This window comes from Orcinus orca, chromosome 7 (assembly GCF_937001465.1).
Source record: "Orcinus orca chromosome 7, mOrcOrc1.1, whole genome shotgun sequence".
In the NCBI taxonomy this organism is placed as follows: Eukaryota; Metazoa; Chordata; class Mammalia; order Artiodactyla; family Delphinidae; genus Orcinus; species Orcinus orca.
In genome coordinates, this window is record NC_064565.1 from 112269100 (window position 1) to 112289586 (window position 20487).

General features: G+C 37.5%; 1 protein-coding gene across 3 annotated transcripts in view; it reads left to right on the forward strand.

Moving 5' to 3' along the window:
• Positions 1 to 20487, forward strand: part of PSMD1 (proteasome 26S subunit, non-ATPase 1) — a 105085-nt gene that overhangs the window by 71390 nt on the left and 13208 nt on the right. For all 3 annotated transcript variants that reach the window (XM_004262601.4, XM_033425533.2, XM_049712521.1), the window contains 6 exons: positions 2819 to 2935; positions 10090 to 10192; positions 15716 to 15885; positions 17615 to 17707; positions 19140 to 19226; positions 19799 to 19945. In XM_004262601.4, coding sequence (XP_004262649.1) covers positions 2819 to 2935; positions 10090 to 10192; positions 15716 to 15885; positions 17615 to 17707; positions 19140 to 19226; positions 19799 to 19945 — 717 coding nt within the window. The remainder of the gene's footprint in view (positions 1 to 2818; positions 2936 to 10089; positions 10193 to 15715; positions 15886 to 17614; positions 17708 to 19139; positions 19227 to 19798; positions 19946 to 20487) is intronic.

Consider the following 20487-nt stretch of genomic DNA (forward strand, 5'->3'; position numbering starts at 1 on the left):
CCTTCTGGCCTGTAGAGTTTCTGCTGAGAAATCAGCTGTTAGCCTTATGGGAGTTCCCTTGTATGTTATTTGTCATTTTTTCCCTTGTTGCTTTCAGTAATTTTTCTGTCTTTAATTTTTGCCAATTTGATTACTATGTGTCTTGCCATGTTTCTCCTTGGGTTTATTGTGCCTGGGACTCTCTGTGCTTCCTGGGCTTGGGTGGCTATTTCCTTTCCCGTGTCAGGGAAGTTTTTGACTATAATCTCTTCGAATATTTTCTCGGGTCCTTTCTCTCTCTCTTGTCCTTCTGGGACCCCTATAATGCGAATGTTGTTGCGTTTAATATTGTCCCAGAGGTCTCTTATGCTGTCTTCATTTCGTTTCATTCTTTTTTCTTTATTCTGTTCCACAGCAGTGAATTCCACCATTCTGTCTTCCAAGTCACTTATCCGTTCTTCTGCCTCAGTTATTCTGCTATTGATTCCTTCTAGTGTAGTTTTCATTTCAGTTATTGTATTGTTCATCTCTGTTTGTTTGTTCTTTAGTTCTTCTAGGTCTTTGTTAAACATTTCTTGCATCTTCTCGATCTTTGCCTTCATTGTTTTTCTGAGGTCCTGGATCATCTTCACTATCATTATTCTGAGTTCTTTTTCTGGAAGGTTTCCTATCTCCACTTCATTTAGTTGTTTTTCTGGGGTTTTATCTTGTTTTTTTATCTAGTACATAGCCCTCTGCCTTTTCATCTTGTCTCTCTTTCCGAGAATGTGTCTTTTGTTCCACAGGCTTCAGGATTGTAGTTCTTGCTTCTGCTGTCTGCCCTCTGGTGGATGAGGCTGTGTAAGAGGCTTGTGCAAGTTTCCTGATGGGAGGGACTGGTGGTGGGCAGAGCTCAGTAAAACTTTAATCAGCTTGTCTGCTGATGGAGGGGTTGGGTTCCCTCCCTGTTGGTTGTTTGGCCTGAGGCGACCCAACACTGGATCCTACCTGACTCTTTGGTGGGGCTAATGGCAGACTCTGGGAGGGCTCACGCCAAGGAGTACTTCCCAGAACTTCTGCTGCCAGTGTCCTTGTCCTTAGGGCGAGACACAGCCACCCCCTGCCTCTGCAGGAGACCCTCCAACACAAGCAGTAGGTCTGGTTCAGTCTCCTATGGGGTCACTGCTCCTTCCCCTGGGTCCCAGTGCGCACACTACTTTTTGTGTGCCCTCCAAGAGTGGAGTCTCTGTTTCCCCCAGTGCTGTTGAAGTCCTGCAACCAAATCCCACTAGCCTTCAAAGTCTGATTCTCTAGGAATTCCTCCTCCCGTTGCCAGACCCCCAGGTTGGGAAGCCTGACGTGGGGCTCAGAACCTTCACTCCAGTGGGTGGACTTCTGTGGTATAAGTGTTCTCCAGTTTGTGAGTCACCCACCCAGCAGTTATGGGATTTGATTTTACTGTGATTGCCCCCCTCCTGCCATCTCATTGTGGTTTCTCCTTTGTCTTTGGATGTGGGGTACCTTTTTTGGTGAGTTCCAGTGTCTTCCTGTCAGTGATCGTTCAGCAGTTAGTTGTGATTCCAGTGCTCTCTCAAGAGGAAGTGAGCGCACATCCTTCTACTCCGCTATCTTGAACCAGTCTCTTGCTCTGATATTTCTTAAGTAAATAAATCAACGTGAAAGGAAATCTGAAGTCATTCCCCCACGCCCCCCAAAAAAGGATTCAATTTATTCTTCCTTTACTTGGCTTTGGAACAAAGGACATTTGAGAAATGACATACTATATTAAATTAAGTTTGATAATCATATAAAATAATTGCTTTGTTCCTCCAAATTTATACCTACCTAAGGATCTTGTAAGGGGTACTGAACAAAGGTCCTGCAGGGTGTGTAATAGAAATTATATGGAGCAAAAGAGTTCTTGGTCAAATACAATGAACAGATGCTGGGCTATGCAAAGGTCTAGTAGTTTCTTTAATAAGGTTTCTTGAACATTTTGTTACGATATGTACACTCCTGGAGCCCTTGGTGTGCTAGATACGTTTTTGAATCGCAAGAGGGGGTGATATACAGTATGCAGGAGCTCCCAAACTTATTTAATCAAGGAATCCTGTTTTCATAGAACTGGTATTCTGAAGAATATGATATTGGGGATATCCTGGTAAACATTTTGGAAAATCCCACCATATGTGGGAAGTGTAACCATGGAATCATTTCTAGTCCTATTTGACTTAATTTGTGTTGCCATTCTCCTAGCAGGTAAAATCTTTTTTGTTTTGGGAGTTTTGTTTCTCTTTGTTTTTTGTTTGTTTCAATTTACATTCGATTTATTTAATTTTTTAAATTAGATTTTGTAAAATCATCTTAAGATATTATCTTACTCTAGTATTTGAAGGAAGTTGGATACTTAGAGTCAGACTGGCCTGAGTTTGCTACACTTATGTGATTTTTGGCAATTTACTTTACCTAACTCTGTTTCTTTGTTTTTAAAGATTGTTTTGTATTGCTGTTATTGTTGTTTTAGGATGAAGAGGATTAAATGGATAATATATATAAAATACCTCCCACTGCACCTGGAAAATAATAGGTGTTTATCAAACATTAATCTCATTTTTTCTACTTTCTTTTTTATCTCTTTTACCCCAAGACAGGAGCACTTGTGTTGTAAGCTTCCTTTTCACTTACCATCAATTATATTGAAACTTAAAGCATACTCAGTTTTGACTGTTGCATCCAAGTTGTCTTAAATTAACTTGTGATTACAATGTTAGATGAAAATATTGACTTAGAAAGACAGTAACTAATCTGAAAATTTAGCTGTATAAACTTTATTAAAAGTTTTTTTTGTTAATGCTTTCAGGAAGCAATTAATTTGCTAGAACCAATGACAAATGACCCTGTGAACTATGTGAGGCAAGGAGCTCTCATAGCTTCGGCTCTCATCATGATCCAGCAGACTGAAATCACTTGTCCCAAGGTGAGCAAACAAAAAAATTCTCTAGAAGAGAGCTGGTTCAGGCTTTTCTTTGGTAGCTTATCTTCTTTTGAGGACATTTCTACCTCAAATATGGTGTACACTGAACTCACAGAAAGTAAAGAGGTAGGAGAATAGGAGAACTTTAAGTATATAATACTCTTTGATTGCATTTTTTATAAATTTATGGTCACTTTGTTAATTTAGTTATATAGCCATACTTGAAAAATTAGAACTCATGGGTTGACAAAATCATAAAAATCAACTTGAATTTTTGCCTCCTGCTGTGCTTTTAAAATTTATTCAGTAGGATAACTTGTTCCTGTGATACAAGATGCAAACTAAGTGGTCTGTGATTTTTTTTGATCCATCCTTCTGAGGTAATAAAAACTTTATATAATATATACAATCTCAGTTTAGAAATGAGTACATCCAGATTCTCTGTTAGAATGTCATTGCTGTCATTGGAGATCCCTTGGGCAGGGTTTCAAATGGCTCCAGGAAGGCTTTCTTTCTTCTTTGACCCAAATCTGTCCACAGAAACACTATTGCATTTTTTACCCTTCTTGTAGGTAGGAGTATAATTGGCTCTCAGTGCACCTTTGCCTGCCTCTCCCTCTCTCTCCCCCTCTCTCTCTCATTGCTTGTGCCTCAGTCAATAGCTAATGCCTCATAACTCATGTGTCAGATGTCAGTGCACAATGACCACTGATCATACTAGGCTCACCACATGCTCACCACATGGTCTCTCTGAAGCCCATCTCTAGGCTTAGTGTTAGTGGGAAAGACTTAAAGCCCAGTTTTCCCCGTAGAGAAATCCTTTTCACATATCCTTCTATTGATACAATCAAGTCCTCATATATACCTTGTGGATGGCCCCCTAACAGATTTTGAGGCATCTGTTTTAAAATTTCCTCATGTTAGTCTCTCAGACCTCATTTCAGACTTCGGTAACTAATGTATCTTGGCACCTCACCCAGAACTTCTCATTTTGTTGAGAAACAGAAAGTGCATAAATCTTATTACATATACTAAAAATTACCATGTGTGACATGTTTAATAGATGTATATAGCTTATGCAGTAATTTCAGATCTTTAATTCTTAATTTAAAGTTAGGGCATTTAACAACCTTGTATAATTCTGCTCCTATATAAGAAACAGTCAAAGAAATTGACAACAGAAAAAGCCACTGGTATACTGTCTTCTGCCTCATTAAGCAGATTCATTTTTAGCAAAGTATCAATAGATAGACTGGGGAGGAGGAGAAAAAAAATTTCAGAACTCATTGATTATTCTGTGGAGCTTTAATAGATTTCCTTTTCTGAGCAGTTGCTATCATTTTTGTTGTCCTTTTTTTTTTTTTTTTTTAATCCAGTCCTACTCTCTCCTAAAATCACTTTTAAGACTTATAAAAATTGGATTATTGCAAAAATAGAATCAAACTTCTCATCCTCTTTTAATAATACATTATTTAATATATTGTATCTTCTAGAATATAAACATCTTTTCAAGCAGACCACATTTCTTTTTGGTTTTTGTTTTTAAATAGAGCAGTTATGAGTAGCTTTTGCATCTTTTATTTCTACTTTTGATCTTCTGTTGAGCTTTATCAGCTGGAGGTTATCCAACTGAGTAATGTCATTAAAGAGGGAAGTTTGACCATGGAAGGCACGTCCCCTAACAGTAATATATAGATATTTATTCACTTTGACCTCGCATGTTGCTTTCTTGTTATGTGTATTGTGAACATGACAAATGTTTTGCCATCTTCCCATCCTCTGCTATAGGATTTCATTGATTTTATAACCATAAGCTCTGTACCAACAATGGCAGAGTACTTTGTAATGGGGGTGGGGTTAGGTTAGGGTAGGCTGTATAGTTTCAAAAACCTTTCAACTATTTATTCTAATAAATAAAACTTTTTCATATTTAGAAAATGTAAAAAATACAGCAGTTTAAATAATTAGTATTTTGTAATCATTCCATAAATTTTGTTGAATGAAGTCTTAGCTGATGTGAATATGTGGTGTACACTTGCGTCTTCACATTGTATCAGAATCTTGGGTATTGATAAGAATGTTAAAATGCAGTTATAGCTGGTAGGCTGTGCCATTAATATAAACTCAATGGGGAAAGTTAAATGTGTACCCCAGTGACTACAAAAGCAAAAGTGTATACAACAGATGTTCTTTCTGGAAACACTATCCCTTAGAGTAAAATTGTTACTCACTTCATGAATCCTTAAACTTTAAGTTCTGTTTCATCGTTTTCTGCTCTTAAGCATGTGATCAAGAGCTTTGTAGGCTATATATAGTTTATATCTCTCTCTTACCTGATAATTGCGAAGAAGGCAACATTGATATTCTGGGAATTCCCTGGCGGTCCAGTGGTTGGGACTTCGTACTTCCACTGCAGGGGGCATGGGTTCAGTCCCTGCTCCGGGAACTAAGATCCTGCAAGCCACGTGGCGTGGCCAAAATTTAAAAAATTGATATTCTTTTGGAGTGGTATGTGATATTGCTGAAAAGAAAAAGCTGTTAACAAGCTTGAAGAGAAGTAAGTTCTCAAGGCTACAGAGTCCTAGTCACAAGGTTACAAACCAGTCCATGAAAATGCCTTGAAATCAAAGATCAAGTGTTAATTTCATCAAGACTATAACCCCCTCCTCAAAGGAATACAGAAGGGACATTTCTCAGATATTTTGTGAGATTTTTAATGGAAATTTCCAAAGGAAATGTTTTTTATGCAGTCATGATCTACCTCACATCCTTTTACAGAATGCTGTCTAAACACTAAGCTCTACACATTGTGGTCTTAGCTTAACTAACTCCAGTACATCTTTGCTTTTCTTCTGCCAGTTTCTTGCTCACTCACTCTCACAAACATAGACCCCAGAACATACATACACCCTTGGGTGATTACAAACCCAATTTAGAAGGCTCTTAGACCAGAGGTTCAGAACCATTTAACTAGAATACTGTTCTTTTATGGGTCCTTGGAGTTATTTTGTCTCCAGAACCCAACTCTTTATGAAGGATCTATCTTCTGTTTTTCTTATTAAGTGAACTCCACTGTTAGCAGTTATTTGAACATGTATATAACAAGTATCATATATAGAATCAGATAAAAATATTAAAGTGTAAGAATGGGATCCTGTGCTCCTCCTTGCCTAATATCATCTAGCCTGAGGCCTATTACAAGGAAGCTTCTCCCACCACTGGCATGTACCCTTTTTGGAAGTAGGATCATATTTGGCCAAGTTTGATCAGCTTTTGCAGTTTTAAAATAAATCAGCATGAAGGTTTATATTATAAGGTTTTATTTTACAGCATAACACATTTTTAAATAGTAATTTGTATTACCATACTGTTGCCTTAAGTAAGACAGGGATTTGGACCCTAAAAGTGTTGGTGGTAATATAAAGAAAAGGCACAACCAACTACCATGAACAAAATAATACTAATAAGATTGAGGAGGGAGCTGAAAACATCACTTGGGATATTGATAGTGGGAAAATCATGATAGCATTGCCAGGAATCTTGAAAAAGAATAAAGATAATTTTCACATTAGGCATGTTAAGTTTGAGATTATAGCAAGTCAGTTGGATTTAAGATGAGAGCATAGGAAAAAAAACAGAACTAAAGAAAGAGATGGGAGCTAGCCCAGATAAATTATATAAGTTCATGGCCTTTATCTGCAATTCTAATTTACAGAAAGGTCTGAAAACTAAGAGTTTTGTCTGTCTTTAAGGACTCGTTTGGCTGTAAAATCTGAGCCAGTATGAACTCATTTATAGCCTTTATCCCATTTAGTAAACATTCATTTTGCTGCTTCAGAAATATTAATTTGGTTGATTACGAGATATTACCCCCACGCTCCACTGAGCATATTGCATAACTTATGGTGTGTGCACCATGTCACCTTTCTAAATTCTGAATTCCAAAATTCTTCGGGCCTCAGTGAGTTCATGGAAGGAATTATATACCTAGTTGAAGTCATAAGAACTAATGTAATGTCATAGAAAGAGAAGAGGGGAAAAAAAACCTCTAAAACTGATCCCTGATGTACAGCTTCATTTCTATATCCAGGAAAACAGGAAAAAAAAAAAAAAACAGGAAGAGACACACCTAGGTGATAAGTAACCACAGAAAAGACGTTTATGGAACTTTATGCCCTTCTCCCATCCTTTATTTTTCTCGCTGACATAGAAGTATGGGTTTTGTTTTTTTCCAACAGTATAAGGTGTACAGAGTTAAAAACATGATGAGTGTTTTAAATGCAGGATTTGGAGAAGGTAGATTTTAGATAATCAGGCACAGCAGAAGGCATGGGTCACAGCATTGTCTGAAATTTAATTGTCTTTTCTGTGAGATTATCATAATATAAAATGGGAAATTAATATGATTTTCTCCTACAAATTCTAATTTGTTTTATGTGGGGGCCATACTATTCATAGCGATGAAATTGAGTCAGAAAATCATGATCCTTAGCCATGACTGCAATTAATTGTTTGTAATCACAAGCAAGCCAGTCATTTTACCTATCTTGGTTCCATTTTTCACATCTGTAAATTAGGCAGAGTAGACCAGATGGGCTCAAAGTCGCCTTCCAAATAAGATACTATCCTAACCTAATATAATAATTCTTTATGAAGAATCGTAATAATGAAAATTAAGTTACTGCTGCATAAGTAATAAAATGTGAGGAAAAATTTTTAAGTGATGAACAAAAACTAGCTTTTTTAAAGTACTAGTCTACTTAATATTGATTGGATAAACCCGTTATGTATTTGCATTGATTTTTTTTATTCCATCTTTTAGTTTCACCAGATGTCCTGTTGTTTGGGATGTGGTTTTATATTTAAGTTCTTCCTTATAATGTACATACAGTGCTTTGTCCAACGTTTCTTTTTGTAAGTTCATGTAAACTTAGCACATAAAATTTCCATCCTATATAAGGTAATATAAGTGTTCATGTAAAATAAGTTAAGAATCAAAGGAATTTGACTTGTTGAACCAGAGTAAAATCATCAAACCTTAGGATTTTTAAAACTAGAAGGGAATTTTGTGATGATCTCATCGTGCAGGGTTTTATAGTTAGAGAAAGTAAGATGTAAAGAAGTGAGTGGATTGCTAATGGTCATATGCTGGGTAGTGGCAGAGCTAGTTCATTGTTTTCGCTATCACATTCTGTCGTTGCCTATGAATAAATAAGTGAGAACCATTTTAAGGAATATCATTTTGATAGCAGTATTTAGGTTGCAGAGAGGATAGTCATGGAGGACTGGTAGGACTCTGCTCTGATATGGTAAGACAGCCATGCTTACTGAATCATAAAATGCCTTTTGCACATTACTTTTACACATTACTTTACATATGTATTACTTCATATAGTCCTTACAGCAGCCGAAGAAACTGAGACTCAGAAAAGCCAAGTAACTTACCCAAACAGCTTATTAGAGCAGAGGTGTTTATAAGCCAGTGTTGTCTGACCCTATGTTACTCTGCGCTGTATCACAGTGTGGCCTCCCCGACCAAGATAAATGAAAAGGGTAAGAGATTCTGAAAGAATATGTAATGCAGATAAAATCATTATATTGGGAAACTCAAATTCAATATTTTCTGCCTTTGGCAGATTTGGGGAGCTCTGGTGATCATGTGCTTCTTGAACAAGCCGACTCCTTTCTGGGTGCTTACCATTTGAAAAGCACTTGGTGGGAAAATAGAGAAGTGTAAGACATGGAGGAAGCATAAAATATTTCCCTTATTGTCACCCAAAAATCAGATATTTTGATGAGAACATATATTTTATAAATATTATTTTCTAATTATAAAAATAATAGATGTTAATTTTAGAAAATACAGAAAATAATAAAGAAGCGAACAAAAATTACCAGTAATCCCTCCCTGAATGAGTCAGCATATATTCCATTTTGCTGTGTTCTTTTTTTTTAAGATTTTTTTTTCCCTTTTTGTTTTTAATTAATTTTATTTTTGGCTGCATTGGGTCTTCATTGCTGCGCGCGGGCTTTCTCTAGTTGCAGCGAGTGGGGGCTACTCTTCCTTGGCGTGCACAGGCTTCTCACTGCGGTGGCTTCTCATTGCGGAGCACGGGCTCTAGAGTGCAGGCTCAGTAGTTGTGGCTCGCAAGCTCTAGAGCACAGGCTCAGTAGTTGAGACACACAGGCTTAGTTGCTCCACGGCATGCGGGATCTTCGTGGACCAGGGATCCAACCCGTGTCCCCTGCATTGGCAGGCGGATTCTTAACCACTGCGCCACCAGGGAAGTCCCTTGATGTATTCTTTTGGTAAGAGTAATTATTGTGATGTGTCCTCTGAAAATTGATGTGTAAGCATAATGAAAATCTTTATTGTATATGTGAATATAAATCCAAAATATGCCTCACACAGCTGCAGTGAAAGGTAGTTTGTTGTAAGGTAGAATTGAAGGACTGTGCTGATTAGGAAATCTGTAGGTTGATGGTGAGCAGAAGAGGTGTAATTCAGAGTTCACTGAAAGCCTTAGTGTTCACTTGAACTGTTTAAGCCTGCTGACTAACAGTGGTACAATATGAAATCACACTCAACATTCCCCTGAGTCTGAATCATCCACTGTGGAATGAGGATTGAAAACAGAGCTGGTGCTCCCATACCAGAAAAGTCATGACATCCATGATTTCAACCATGGGACTGTTCTGCCTTCAAATCCGGTCCAGAACCCTCTCTTTTTTTTTTTTTTTAATAAATTTATTTATTTATTTTTGGTTGTGTTGGGTCTTCGTTTCCGTGCGAGGGCTTTCTCTAGTTGCGCAAGCGGGGGCCACTCATCATCGCGGTGTGCGGGCCTCTCACTATTGCAGCCTCTCCTGTTGTGGAGCACAGGCTCTAGGTGCGCAGGCCCAGTAGTTGTGGCTCACGTGCTTAGTTGCTCCGTGGCATGTGGGATCTTCCCAGACCAGGGCTCGAACCCGTGTCCCCTGCATTGGCAGGCAGATTCTCAAACACTGCGCCATCAGGGAAGCCCAGAACGCTCTCTTTTTGAATGTTGTGAATCAGAACTCAGGTTTCATTGCCATTTGAGCAGTCTATTCCCCGCTCGAAAATGACACAGCAAGTGAATAGAACTAGACTATAATTGTTTTTCTTGTTCCTTCAGGTGAATCAGTTCAGACAGCTGTATTCGAAAGTCATCAATGATAAACACGATGATGTCATGGCCAAGTTTGGCGCTATTCTGGCCCAGGGCATACTGGATGCAGGTAAATGTTTTTAAATCTTCCATATTAATTTGTCTGTTTAAACTAAATCTAATGAAATATATGTTCTAACTATATGACAATGTAGAAATGGAGTCTGGGACAAATTACTCCTGGAGAAAATTTGGAGCCTGTAGTTCATAGAAATAATTTAGTAGAGTTAAGACTGCAGACTATTACGGTTTGAATCCCAGTCCCTTTACAGTACTAGCTATATTTCCCCTCTTTATGTCTGTTTTCTTGTTTTGTAAGGTCTACCTCATAGTGTTGGTGGATTAAAAACACATGTAAAGCAACTAAAACAGTCCCAGTCACTTAGTAAAGTGCTCAGTGAGTGTTGGCTGATTTCTTTTCCTTTAATTTTCTTAATATATATCAGTTTTAAACAGTTTGACATTGGAATTTTTTTGAGGAAAAAATTAGGTTTTAGACAAACTCTAGCAGCTAAATCATCCTAAAATAAGATACATGGAATATTTGCCTAGTAAATGCATAGCACACTGTACCAACTGGCTCCTGACTTCACATTCTTCACCACTACACTATGGTTTATTTAGAAAGAGATGGGCTACCCTTTCAAGATAGAATGGTGGGGCTTCCCTGGTGGCGGAGTGGTTGAGAGTCCGCCTGCCGATGCAGGGGACACGGGTTCGTGCCCCGGTCCGGGAAGATCCCACATGCCGCGGAGCGGCTGGGCCCGTGAGCCATGGCCGCTGAGCCTGTGCTCCGCAATGGGAGAGGCCACAACAGTGAGAGGCCCGCGTAACGCAAAAAGAAAAAAAAAAAAGATAGAATGGTGTGCTTTAGTACCTTGGACTTGGGGTTCATTCAGCCTATTCTTTAACTGTTATTACTGGTGATATCTCACTCAGTAGGGTAGAAGGGAGGAAGCATAACTATTTCATTCAAATGTGAGATTCTTTTTCTAACTGTACCCTAGGCATGTAGAATATAATCTTTTTCATTAATCTTTGCTAATTTGGAAGGTAAAACGATAGTATCTCAAGGTTTTCATAGTAATTCTATTACTAGATGAGCTTTTCTAAAACTTGTTGGTTATCTTAATTTCTTCTAATAAAAACACTGTTAGCCATATTTATTGCAAATATTCTTTTATTGGTCAACTAGAAATGTGTTTATATTTCTAGTGAAGGAAATCAGAGAAAGAAGCTGAAGTTTTTGATAGTGTAAGTTTTTTTTGTTAACCTTGTCAGGTTTTGTACTTAGAGTATTTTTAGTCATATTAAGCTTTTCAGCATCCTTATTTTTTAATTTTAAGTAATCTCCCTTATATATAAGGCTTTTTAAAAAAATCTGTCTCCTTTCTAATTTGATTATATTATCTTTTTCTGAATTAGATTTGCTAGAGATTTCTCTTTTTGTTTATATGCTATTGCTAATCTTTTTTTCCCCTAAATTCTTTATTTTTGCTTGACTCTTATTTGCTTTTTCGTTCTTAGAATGTTGGTGCTGTTTTCTAAATTTTTTTTAATTAATTAATTTATTTATTTTGGCTGAGCTGGGTCTTAGTTGCAGCACGCAGGATCTTCGTTGCAGCATGTGGGATCTTTAGTTGTGGCATGCGAACTCTTAGTTGTGGCATGCATGTGGGATCTAGTTCCCTGACCAGGGATCAAACCCGGGCCCCCTGCATTGGGAGCGTGGAGTCTTAGCCACTGGACCACCAGGGAAGTCCTTGTTCTCTAAATTTTTGAGGCAAATACCCTTCTCTTTTAATCCATTTGTCTAGTAAAGTTTGTTCTGTTTTAATTTTCCAAGAAGTTGAGAGTTTTCTGCTTAAATTTTTAGTGTTTAACGTACAATTTATATTTTTCTCTCTTTTTAATTTAAAGATAGTTCGTTGCAGCTGTATATAAATAAGGACAGTATTCTATAGATACTTTAGATAAAGTAAACCATTTCAGTTCTTGATGGTATTCTCTCCCATGTATAAATGATACAGACATTGACATGCCATAGTTTCTCCTTTCTCATTCTTTGCCACCTTCCAAAATTTTTATGTTTACATTGTCATAGCTCGTAACATTTACATACTCTTGTGAAATCATAATTCTCACAGTTTAGTCTTAGTTTCTTATTTAAAGGGATTCAGTGCTCACCACCATTTCTTTTATTGCTGTTTCTTTTTCCAAGGTATCTATACTAAGACTTAACCCTTAACTGACTGGATTTTGTCAGTCTCTAGTTTACATTCGGGTTCACTCTCTATGGGTTTTGATAGATGCATAATGATATGTATCCACCTTTACAGTATCATACAGAATACTTTCACTGCCTTAAAAATCCTCTGTGCTCTACATTTGCATCCCTCCCTCCCTCCCCACCCCCGCACCCCCAGTCCCCGGGCAACCACTGATCTTTCTGCTGTCTCTATAGCTTTAGTTTTTCCTTTTCCAGAATGTTATATAGTTGGAATCATACAGTATGTAACCTTTTCAGATTGGCTACTTTTGGTAACTGGTTTTTAAATAGGATTTAGAAGTAACATTTTACTACTCCATAATCTTTTATGTTTTCTTTTAGCTGCTAGTTTTTGAAGTTTGTGGTTTTAGGCTTCAACCCTTTACTCATTCTTTAGTACTACTAAATTAGAGTCATTTGTTACGAAATTGGGGAGAGAATAATTCTTTGTTTTAGCTTTATTCTGCCATCTTTACTAGAAGTCCTCTCTCTGGTTTCCCCTCCTTCCTCTTTGAGCCCTTCGCTCCTTCCATCTTTTTTTTGGGGAGTGTCTGTTTGATCTGTGGTGAACCAATCAAGTTTTGATGCTTCTTTCCATTTCTCTTTTTAGTGTCATTAAGTACATGAAAGTCGTGTACTGCCATATTTGCTATTAGGAGCATAAGATTATTTTCTTACCCTTTTTCACTTTGCTAATATCCTTTCTTCCTGGAAAACATTTCTGCAACTGCATTAGAAAAAATTTTAGTCCTGTAAATGTGAAAGTGAATGGTAGTAGAGAAAATCTGGAGAGGGCAACTTCAAAGGAATGAGTAAAGTTTATGAGAACTCACTCAATGATTTGGTTTCTTCAAGGAGAAAAGCTGAAGATTAAGAAAGTTTATGGTGAAGTTTGTAAAACTGTGCAAACACTATCAACAGAATAAACTTGCCCTTGTTTCATATTAAATCTCAAACTATTAGAACTAAAGGCTAGTTTAGTTTCTAAGTCTGAAGAAGATAGGTTTCATTGAAATAAAAGAAAATTCAGCTTCAAAACTTAGATCAAATATCACATTCTCTAGGAAGCCTTTCCCTCCTCTTCTACTGTATTCAGCCTCCACCATGTAGGTGGGCCTAGTACCCAGTTATACCTAACATAATACTTTTCTGCCTTATTTTAATTATCTAATTATCTGTCTTCACTAGATTGGAGGCTCCTTGGAATCTTTTTCAGTATTTCAAAAATTTTAATATATTGTAAGCATTCTGTGAATGTAGGGTTTAGAATAGGGAAGAATATAAGTAGACAGTAAAAGTATAACTTATTCCTGTTGGAAAAACACAATTAAAGTATACCTGATTTATTTCTAGGTAAAATCTTAAATGAAATATCTGTAGAGGGAGTATTAAGAAAATCTAGGTTATTTGGTTGAACAGTAGAACGCTGATTCTTATAAAAAATGCTTTTTGGCTTAGTAAAGTTAGTACTCACTTCCTAACTCCAAGCAAAACATGAAGGCAGGACTTCCCTGGTGGCGCAGTGGTTAAGAATCGGCCCGCCAATGCAGGGGACACGGGTTCAAGCCCTGGTCCGGGGAAATCCCACATGCCACAGAGCAACTAAACCCGTGAGCCACAACTACTGAGCCCACGTGTGACAACTGCTGAAGCCCATGCACCTAGAGCCCGTGCTCCGCAACACGAGAAGCCACCGCAATGAGAAGCCTGCCCACCACAACAAAGAGTAGCCCCCACTCACCGCAACTAGAGAAAGCCTTTGCATAGCAACAAAGACCCAACACAGCCATAAATAAATACATAAAAAACATGAAGGTGTCTGTGTGATACTGAGATGAAGAGAAGTGAAATGTGAGCAATGGAAATCCAGAATTGGAATTCATATTAGGATGGTGACTAGGCACAAACAAGCCTTATTTTTATGGGCTATATTATATAAACTAAAAGATTCGTGTCTCAAAGTTCTGGGGTCCAACACTAACACTGTTACTATAGGCCAGAGGCTGCAACACAACAGCCCATGGGCCATACCTGCCTTAAATACGTTTTTGCCTGCCTAGCAAAATTTGCAAAATTTTGTCCGAAATCCAGATTCAAGTGTACTCTTAAAAACAAAATTACATAATGACCCTGGATCTAACACCCCTAGTAACATGTCCTCTTTAAATATGACACGAACTTTTTTTTTTTTTTTTTTTTTTGCAACACACGGGCCTCTCACCGTTGTGGCCTCTTCCGTTTCAGAGCACAGGCTCCCGACGTGCAGGCTCAGCAGCCATGGCTCACGGGCCCAGCCGCTCCACGGCATGTGGGATCTTCCCAGACCGGGGCACAAACCAGTGTCCCCTGCATCGGCAGGCGGACTCTCAACCACTGCACCACCAGGGAAGCCCGACATGAACTTTTCAGTTTGCTTCAATTCACACTGCTTTCAGTCCAACTTTTCTCATTTGTTTACCTGACCAGTTCCTAAAGACATTCAAGTTTGCAACCCCTAAAGCCTCCTAGAATCTCAGCCTTATGAGGTCCCAGTAGAGATCTTAGCTAACTGATACTTGGATCTTAGTTCTTGTTCACTAGCTTTCAAACTGTGTTTCTCTGCACTCCCTCAAGGGAAAGTCTAGGGGACGTGGAAGAGGTAGATTTACAGGTCAGATTCAAGCCCCAAATCTCTTCTGATTTAACAGAATTAGCTCTGATTTCATTGTTTTACATATTGTGCTTCCTCAAAAAATTTTTTCAGTTGAATCAAGGATTGGATATTAAAATTTTTCTTTTGTTAGTGGTAGTGCTCTAGTTCAAATGCTCAAGTTCAAACTCTCATTTTGCCAATGGGAAAAAAAACTTTTAGAGGTAAAGTGATTTGTCCAAGATCACAAGGCTAGTTAATCTTGGAGCTGCCTGCATTCAGACATGACTAAAGCAGAAAGAATAAAAATAAGCAAACAGTATTTACCTCTTGTCTCTTTGCCACTGTTTACAAATATGATATGTACTAAAATTTTACTTTTTGTTTGCACATTAAAAGCCAATGTACAATATAGATTAATATTTAATTAAGCATACACGTTCTGATATCCTTCAGGCTTAGTTTTTGAAAAATGCCTATCTATATAGAAAGAAGTTCTAAATTACCCTTAGTCCAGTATTTCCAATTTTGGACACCCTAGATAGCTCATTGGCTAACTAATTCCAGTGACTTCATATTAGATTTTAGAACTATACTCTCAAAATAATCACCAAATTTTTCCCTAGTGTAGTACTTAGAAATCTTTATTATTGCTCAACTAGATTCATGTTTATGATTTCTCTCCTTTTCTACAGGTGGACATAATGTCACAATCTCCTTGCAGTCCAGAACTGGGCACACCCATATGCCTTCTGTGGTTGGCGTCCTTGTCTTTACCCAGTTCTGGTTCTGGTTTCCTCTTTCACACTTCCTGTCATTGGCTTATACCCCTACCTGTGTCATTGGCCTTAACAAGGACTTAAAGGTATGTTTGTGAGACCTCAGTTTTATATTGTATCTTCACCATATCCTATTTGCCACCCACTCACGAGGATTTTCATAAAATCTTAAAGATTAGTTGGCATCTTATTAATAAAGTATTTTCCCTTCAGACTGAATCATCACCTTATTGAGAGGAGTGTGTTGGTGGAAGTTTTGAAAATGAAGTCTTTTTACTAACTGCGTAACCTTGGGTAAATCAATTGAGAGGGATTGGTAAGAGGGGGGCAAAATATAAAAATATGCAAAGGATTTATAATCACTGATGAATTTTATTTAATATTGAAGGTCTGTGAGAGCTGTTGTAGGATTTCATGCAGATAAATGAGATTTGCATTTTAGAAACATTCTGATATCAGTGGAAATTTGTTACAATGCTATTGCAATAATCTGGGCAAGGAAGACCTAAACTAAATCTTATTAAGGAAGGAAGGTTTGAGACAGGGATATGTTTCAGTGTTATGTGATGCTAGAGCATTTGATGGAAGAGAGGATTGTTGCTAAAGGGAAAACAAGATAGGAGGATGTCCGTTTGGTAGTGGCAGAAAGCAAGACCAGCAGTGAGGAGCCAGGGACACTGACAGAAAACTAGTCACTTAAGTCAAAGACTTAAGGTGATACATTCCCTGTCATCACACTATCCTTTTTTTTTTTTTTTTTAAATGAGATTTTTGCTTATGTCTTTTTTCTCAGTCCTATGGCCTGATGAATCACTTTCTTGGTCTTGCATCCTCTCAGAGGCTTTTTGATCTTTAAATAACTCTTACATTTGGTCATCGCCATTGTTAAAACATTCTGTTAAGTTTTCAGAGTGGAAAAATTTTAGGCCAAAAAATGGCTGGTAAAGATTGAGTATTTCATTGAATTGATTTTTTTCAGTATAACTGTATAGCCAATTAATTATCCTCTAAGTGTTTCAGTATTAAACTACTCACATTTGTAAATATTGAGCAGTTTTATCTCTCAGAGCAAGAATCTTTTGTTTTCCCAATCCCTAACATTTAACATTGTGGTTAAACATACTGTATAATCTTTAGGGACTTCTTCCTCTGGCACACAATTTTATGATCTCTGTTTCCATTCCTTACAGTGAAAGTGGGATGGAAAAGACAAGATTGCTTGTCCTAGTAAATGTGATGCTCATTACCATTCTCTTGGGTAAATAGAGAAAAATTCAGACTAGAGAACTTTAAACCTGGTCAATAAGTAATGCAAAGCCGACTTTTCCATTAGGCTCATGCTAGACTCTTGTAAGTTGTGATTATATGGTGTAGAAACTGTATATGGACGTGTATAGGTTGTTACTGTGGTACAAGGAAGGGACATGGAAGTTAGGAATGCAGGTTAGATAATCAGATGACACTTTACAAAGAAGGTAACAGTTGATCTGACGCTCACACTGTGAGTGGGACTTAACGCTCTGAAGCAGGATGTGTGGTCAGTAAAAATGAAAGGGATGCCTGTTTAAAGGCACAGAGCTTGAAGAAAGTCTAGGGAACCACAGTAGTTCTGTAAAGCACCTCAAAACTAATTCAGTGAAAGAAGAGAGATGCCTTTAAGGGAGGAGTGGTAACATAATTGAATAACTGTGTAATTTAGCCAGGATTGAAACTTCTGGCACCCCTTGGCATCTGTATGCTTGTTAAGAGCATAGAATACTTAAATCTTGATTTTGATTATTTTAATAGAGGGGGGGAATTCTCTTATTTCTTCAGATGCCGAAAGTTCAATATAAATCAAACTGTAAACCATCAACATTTGCATATCCTGCCCCTCTGGAAGTACCAAAAGAAAAAGAAAAGGAAAAGGTAGGTTTTTTGCTACTTTGGGCACCATTTGTACCTATATAGGAGGTGCTTAGTGTTTTACTTGGGTTTGTTTTAAATATTGTTATGTTTTAAAGTAGGTATTTTTAAAGTAATACTTCTCATAGTAAAATCGAACGTTACACAGGAATAGAAAGTGAAAGCCCTTTTCTCTCCTGGTCATCCAAGTCCCATGTTGCAGGAATCACAATTTGTGAATCCCTCCAAATGTTTTTTCTGCACATAGCTATACTTTTTATACCACAAATCGAATTATTCTGTGTGCTGTTCTGCATCTTATTGTTTTCACTTTAACAGTTTTTTAAAAAAACTTTCAATGTGTATTGATCTCTTTTTCCAAAGCTGCAGAGCAATCCCTTTATGTATATATCATTGTCTTACCAGTTCTTTATCTGATAGACATTTAAGGTTGTTTCTGATTTGTCACTGTTACAAATGGGACTGGAATAGAGTTTTTATACGTGTATATTTGTGCACTTGTACAAGTATATCTATAGGTTAGGATCTTAGATATGGAATTGCTTGATCAAAAGTAATGCACATTATTTATTTTTATAAGTGTCAACTAAATTTCTTTTCAAAATGGATATAACCAATTTATACTCCTCCCCACAAGCATGAAGACACTCATTGATACGTGTTAAGTTAAAGTATGGTGAAATTGAGAGCTGTGCTTGCCCCTGTAGTTTTCTCAGTAAAATTACCCTTTATGACACTTGAGGTTTAGGAAAATGATTTTTTCCCTCAAGAAAATGTTCCATATTAGCCAGTTGACTATTTGCTGTAAATGTTATAGTTAAGTAGGGATAATTATATAACTGACCAAATTTGCGGGTGGTAGGTGATGGTATCCTTTGACAACAGTATCTTGTTCATCAGCTGTGTTTCAGGGCCCCCTCCCTTTTGAGTCTAAAACAAAGGCAGCTTTACACCATTACTGCCCAGCCTTTCGAAGTACCTGTTTCACCTTTGATTTCAATGAGACCCATCAAGGAGGATAATTCTAGGTTAACGACTCACCCACTGTGGATTACCATTGTAGGGCATCTAGTCCAGTGAGAGATCTTTACGACCAGGTTTGGAGAAAATTTTTGTTTTCCAGTGCTTTCCCTATGAAGTAAAAAAGGATGTGGCACCCAAATCTCTATCTTAGAAACTTATCATAGCAAATTCACATCCAAGGTATATTACAGATCAGAAAAAATTAGAGTTATATTGGACACAGGCCTCTAGGAACTAAAGATTTACCTGATGACTGTAACAGTAAGTTATCTTTATATTCCCAGATTATTTTGTTCTTTATGATACTTACTACCAGGAAACAGAATAGTACTGTAGAACTGAATTCTCATTGGGCTTGTACATTTGCGTGTAAGTAAGGGATTAAAATGATTTACCCTGTTCACTCCTCTAGGTTTCCACTGCTGTGTTATCTATAACTGCCAAGGCTAAAAAGAAGGAAAAAGAAAAGGAAAAAAAGGAAGAGGAGAAAATGGAAGTGGTAGGTATAACTTGGTGGTCATATGGGTTGATGTAGCTTTCTCTGTCATGGTCCAGATTCTTCCTTAGTTGAACATTGTTATACCTTGCTCTTGGCTTCCTTTAAATAATTATCCTGTTCCAAGCATGGAGACTCAAAATTTTAATTGGAAGAGACTTTAGAAATTATACCCATTCATGGGAAGAATAGAAGGGTACAAATCAAAAATGAGTTCTTGGAGGAAATGACAACTAAAATGAGTTTTGAAGGGCAGAGTAGGATTTTCATTAGACAGTGAGATGATGGTGGTAGAGAGAAAAGCCCTTTCAGGCAAAGGGAACATCATTTATTTTTTAATATCTCTGATGATAGAAAAACCTTCTCACTCTTTACAACTAAGTTAAGTATCATTCTCACCCCCAAGCAGAGTTACCATCTCTCTTGTCTGAGTCTGGTATCACTTTACTTCTACTTCCGTTATGTCTAATCCTAACTACCTTTTGCACCCAATAGTTGCTCAGTAAATTTATTAAACATTATTCCGTGATGTAGAACAGAAGTGAACCTTTATGGGGCTATTTTATCCCCCCTAGGATGAGGCAGAGAAAAAGGAAGAAAAAGAGAAGAAAAAAGAACCTGAGCCAAACTTCCAGTTATTGGATAACCCAGCCCGAGTTATGCCTGCCCAGCTTAAGGTCCTAAGCATGCCAGAGACCTGCAGATACCAGCCTTTCAAACCAGTAAGTCACCAATGGCCCTTAACTATATACCAGTAGGATGTTAATCTGTAGGGCAATGGAATCTTTATAGAGAAGGATAAATCTCCAAAGTATTGGGAAAAGCTCTGTAGTACTAATAAATCTCTTAGCAAAAGAGGACATTCCCTTGCATTCCATATAGATTTGGGGAGACTTTTCTTTGTGTGACCCTGCAAACATCCTTCATCTACCAAAGGCTTACATCATGGAAGTTTCTAATACAGCATAGTGATTTGGACTACAGACTCTGGAGCCAGACATCCTGAGTTTGAATCCTCATTCTACCACTCTCAGCCTATGAGACCTTAAGCCAAGTACTAATCCTCTCTTCCTCAGTTTTCACTACTATAAAATAAGAATTATCATCCTTAACTCATAGGAATGTGATTGAACAAGGTAATACATTTAATACATAAGCACTTAGAGTGTTCTATTTTACAATTAGAAAAGGATCTTCACGCCACTTAATTTATTCTAGGGCAGAATGTTTCATGTTAGAAACGAATGCTGATCAGAAATTTGAG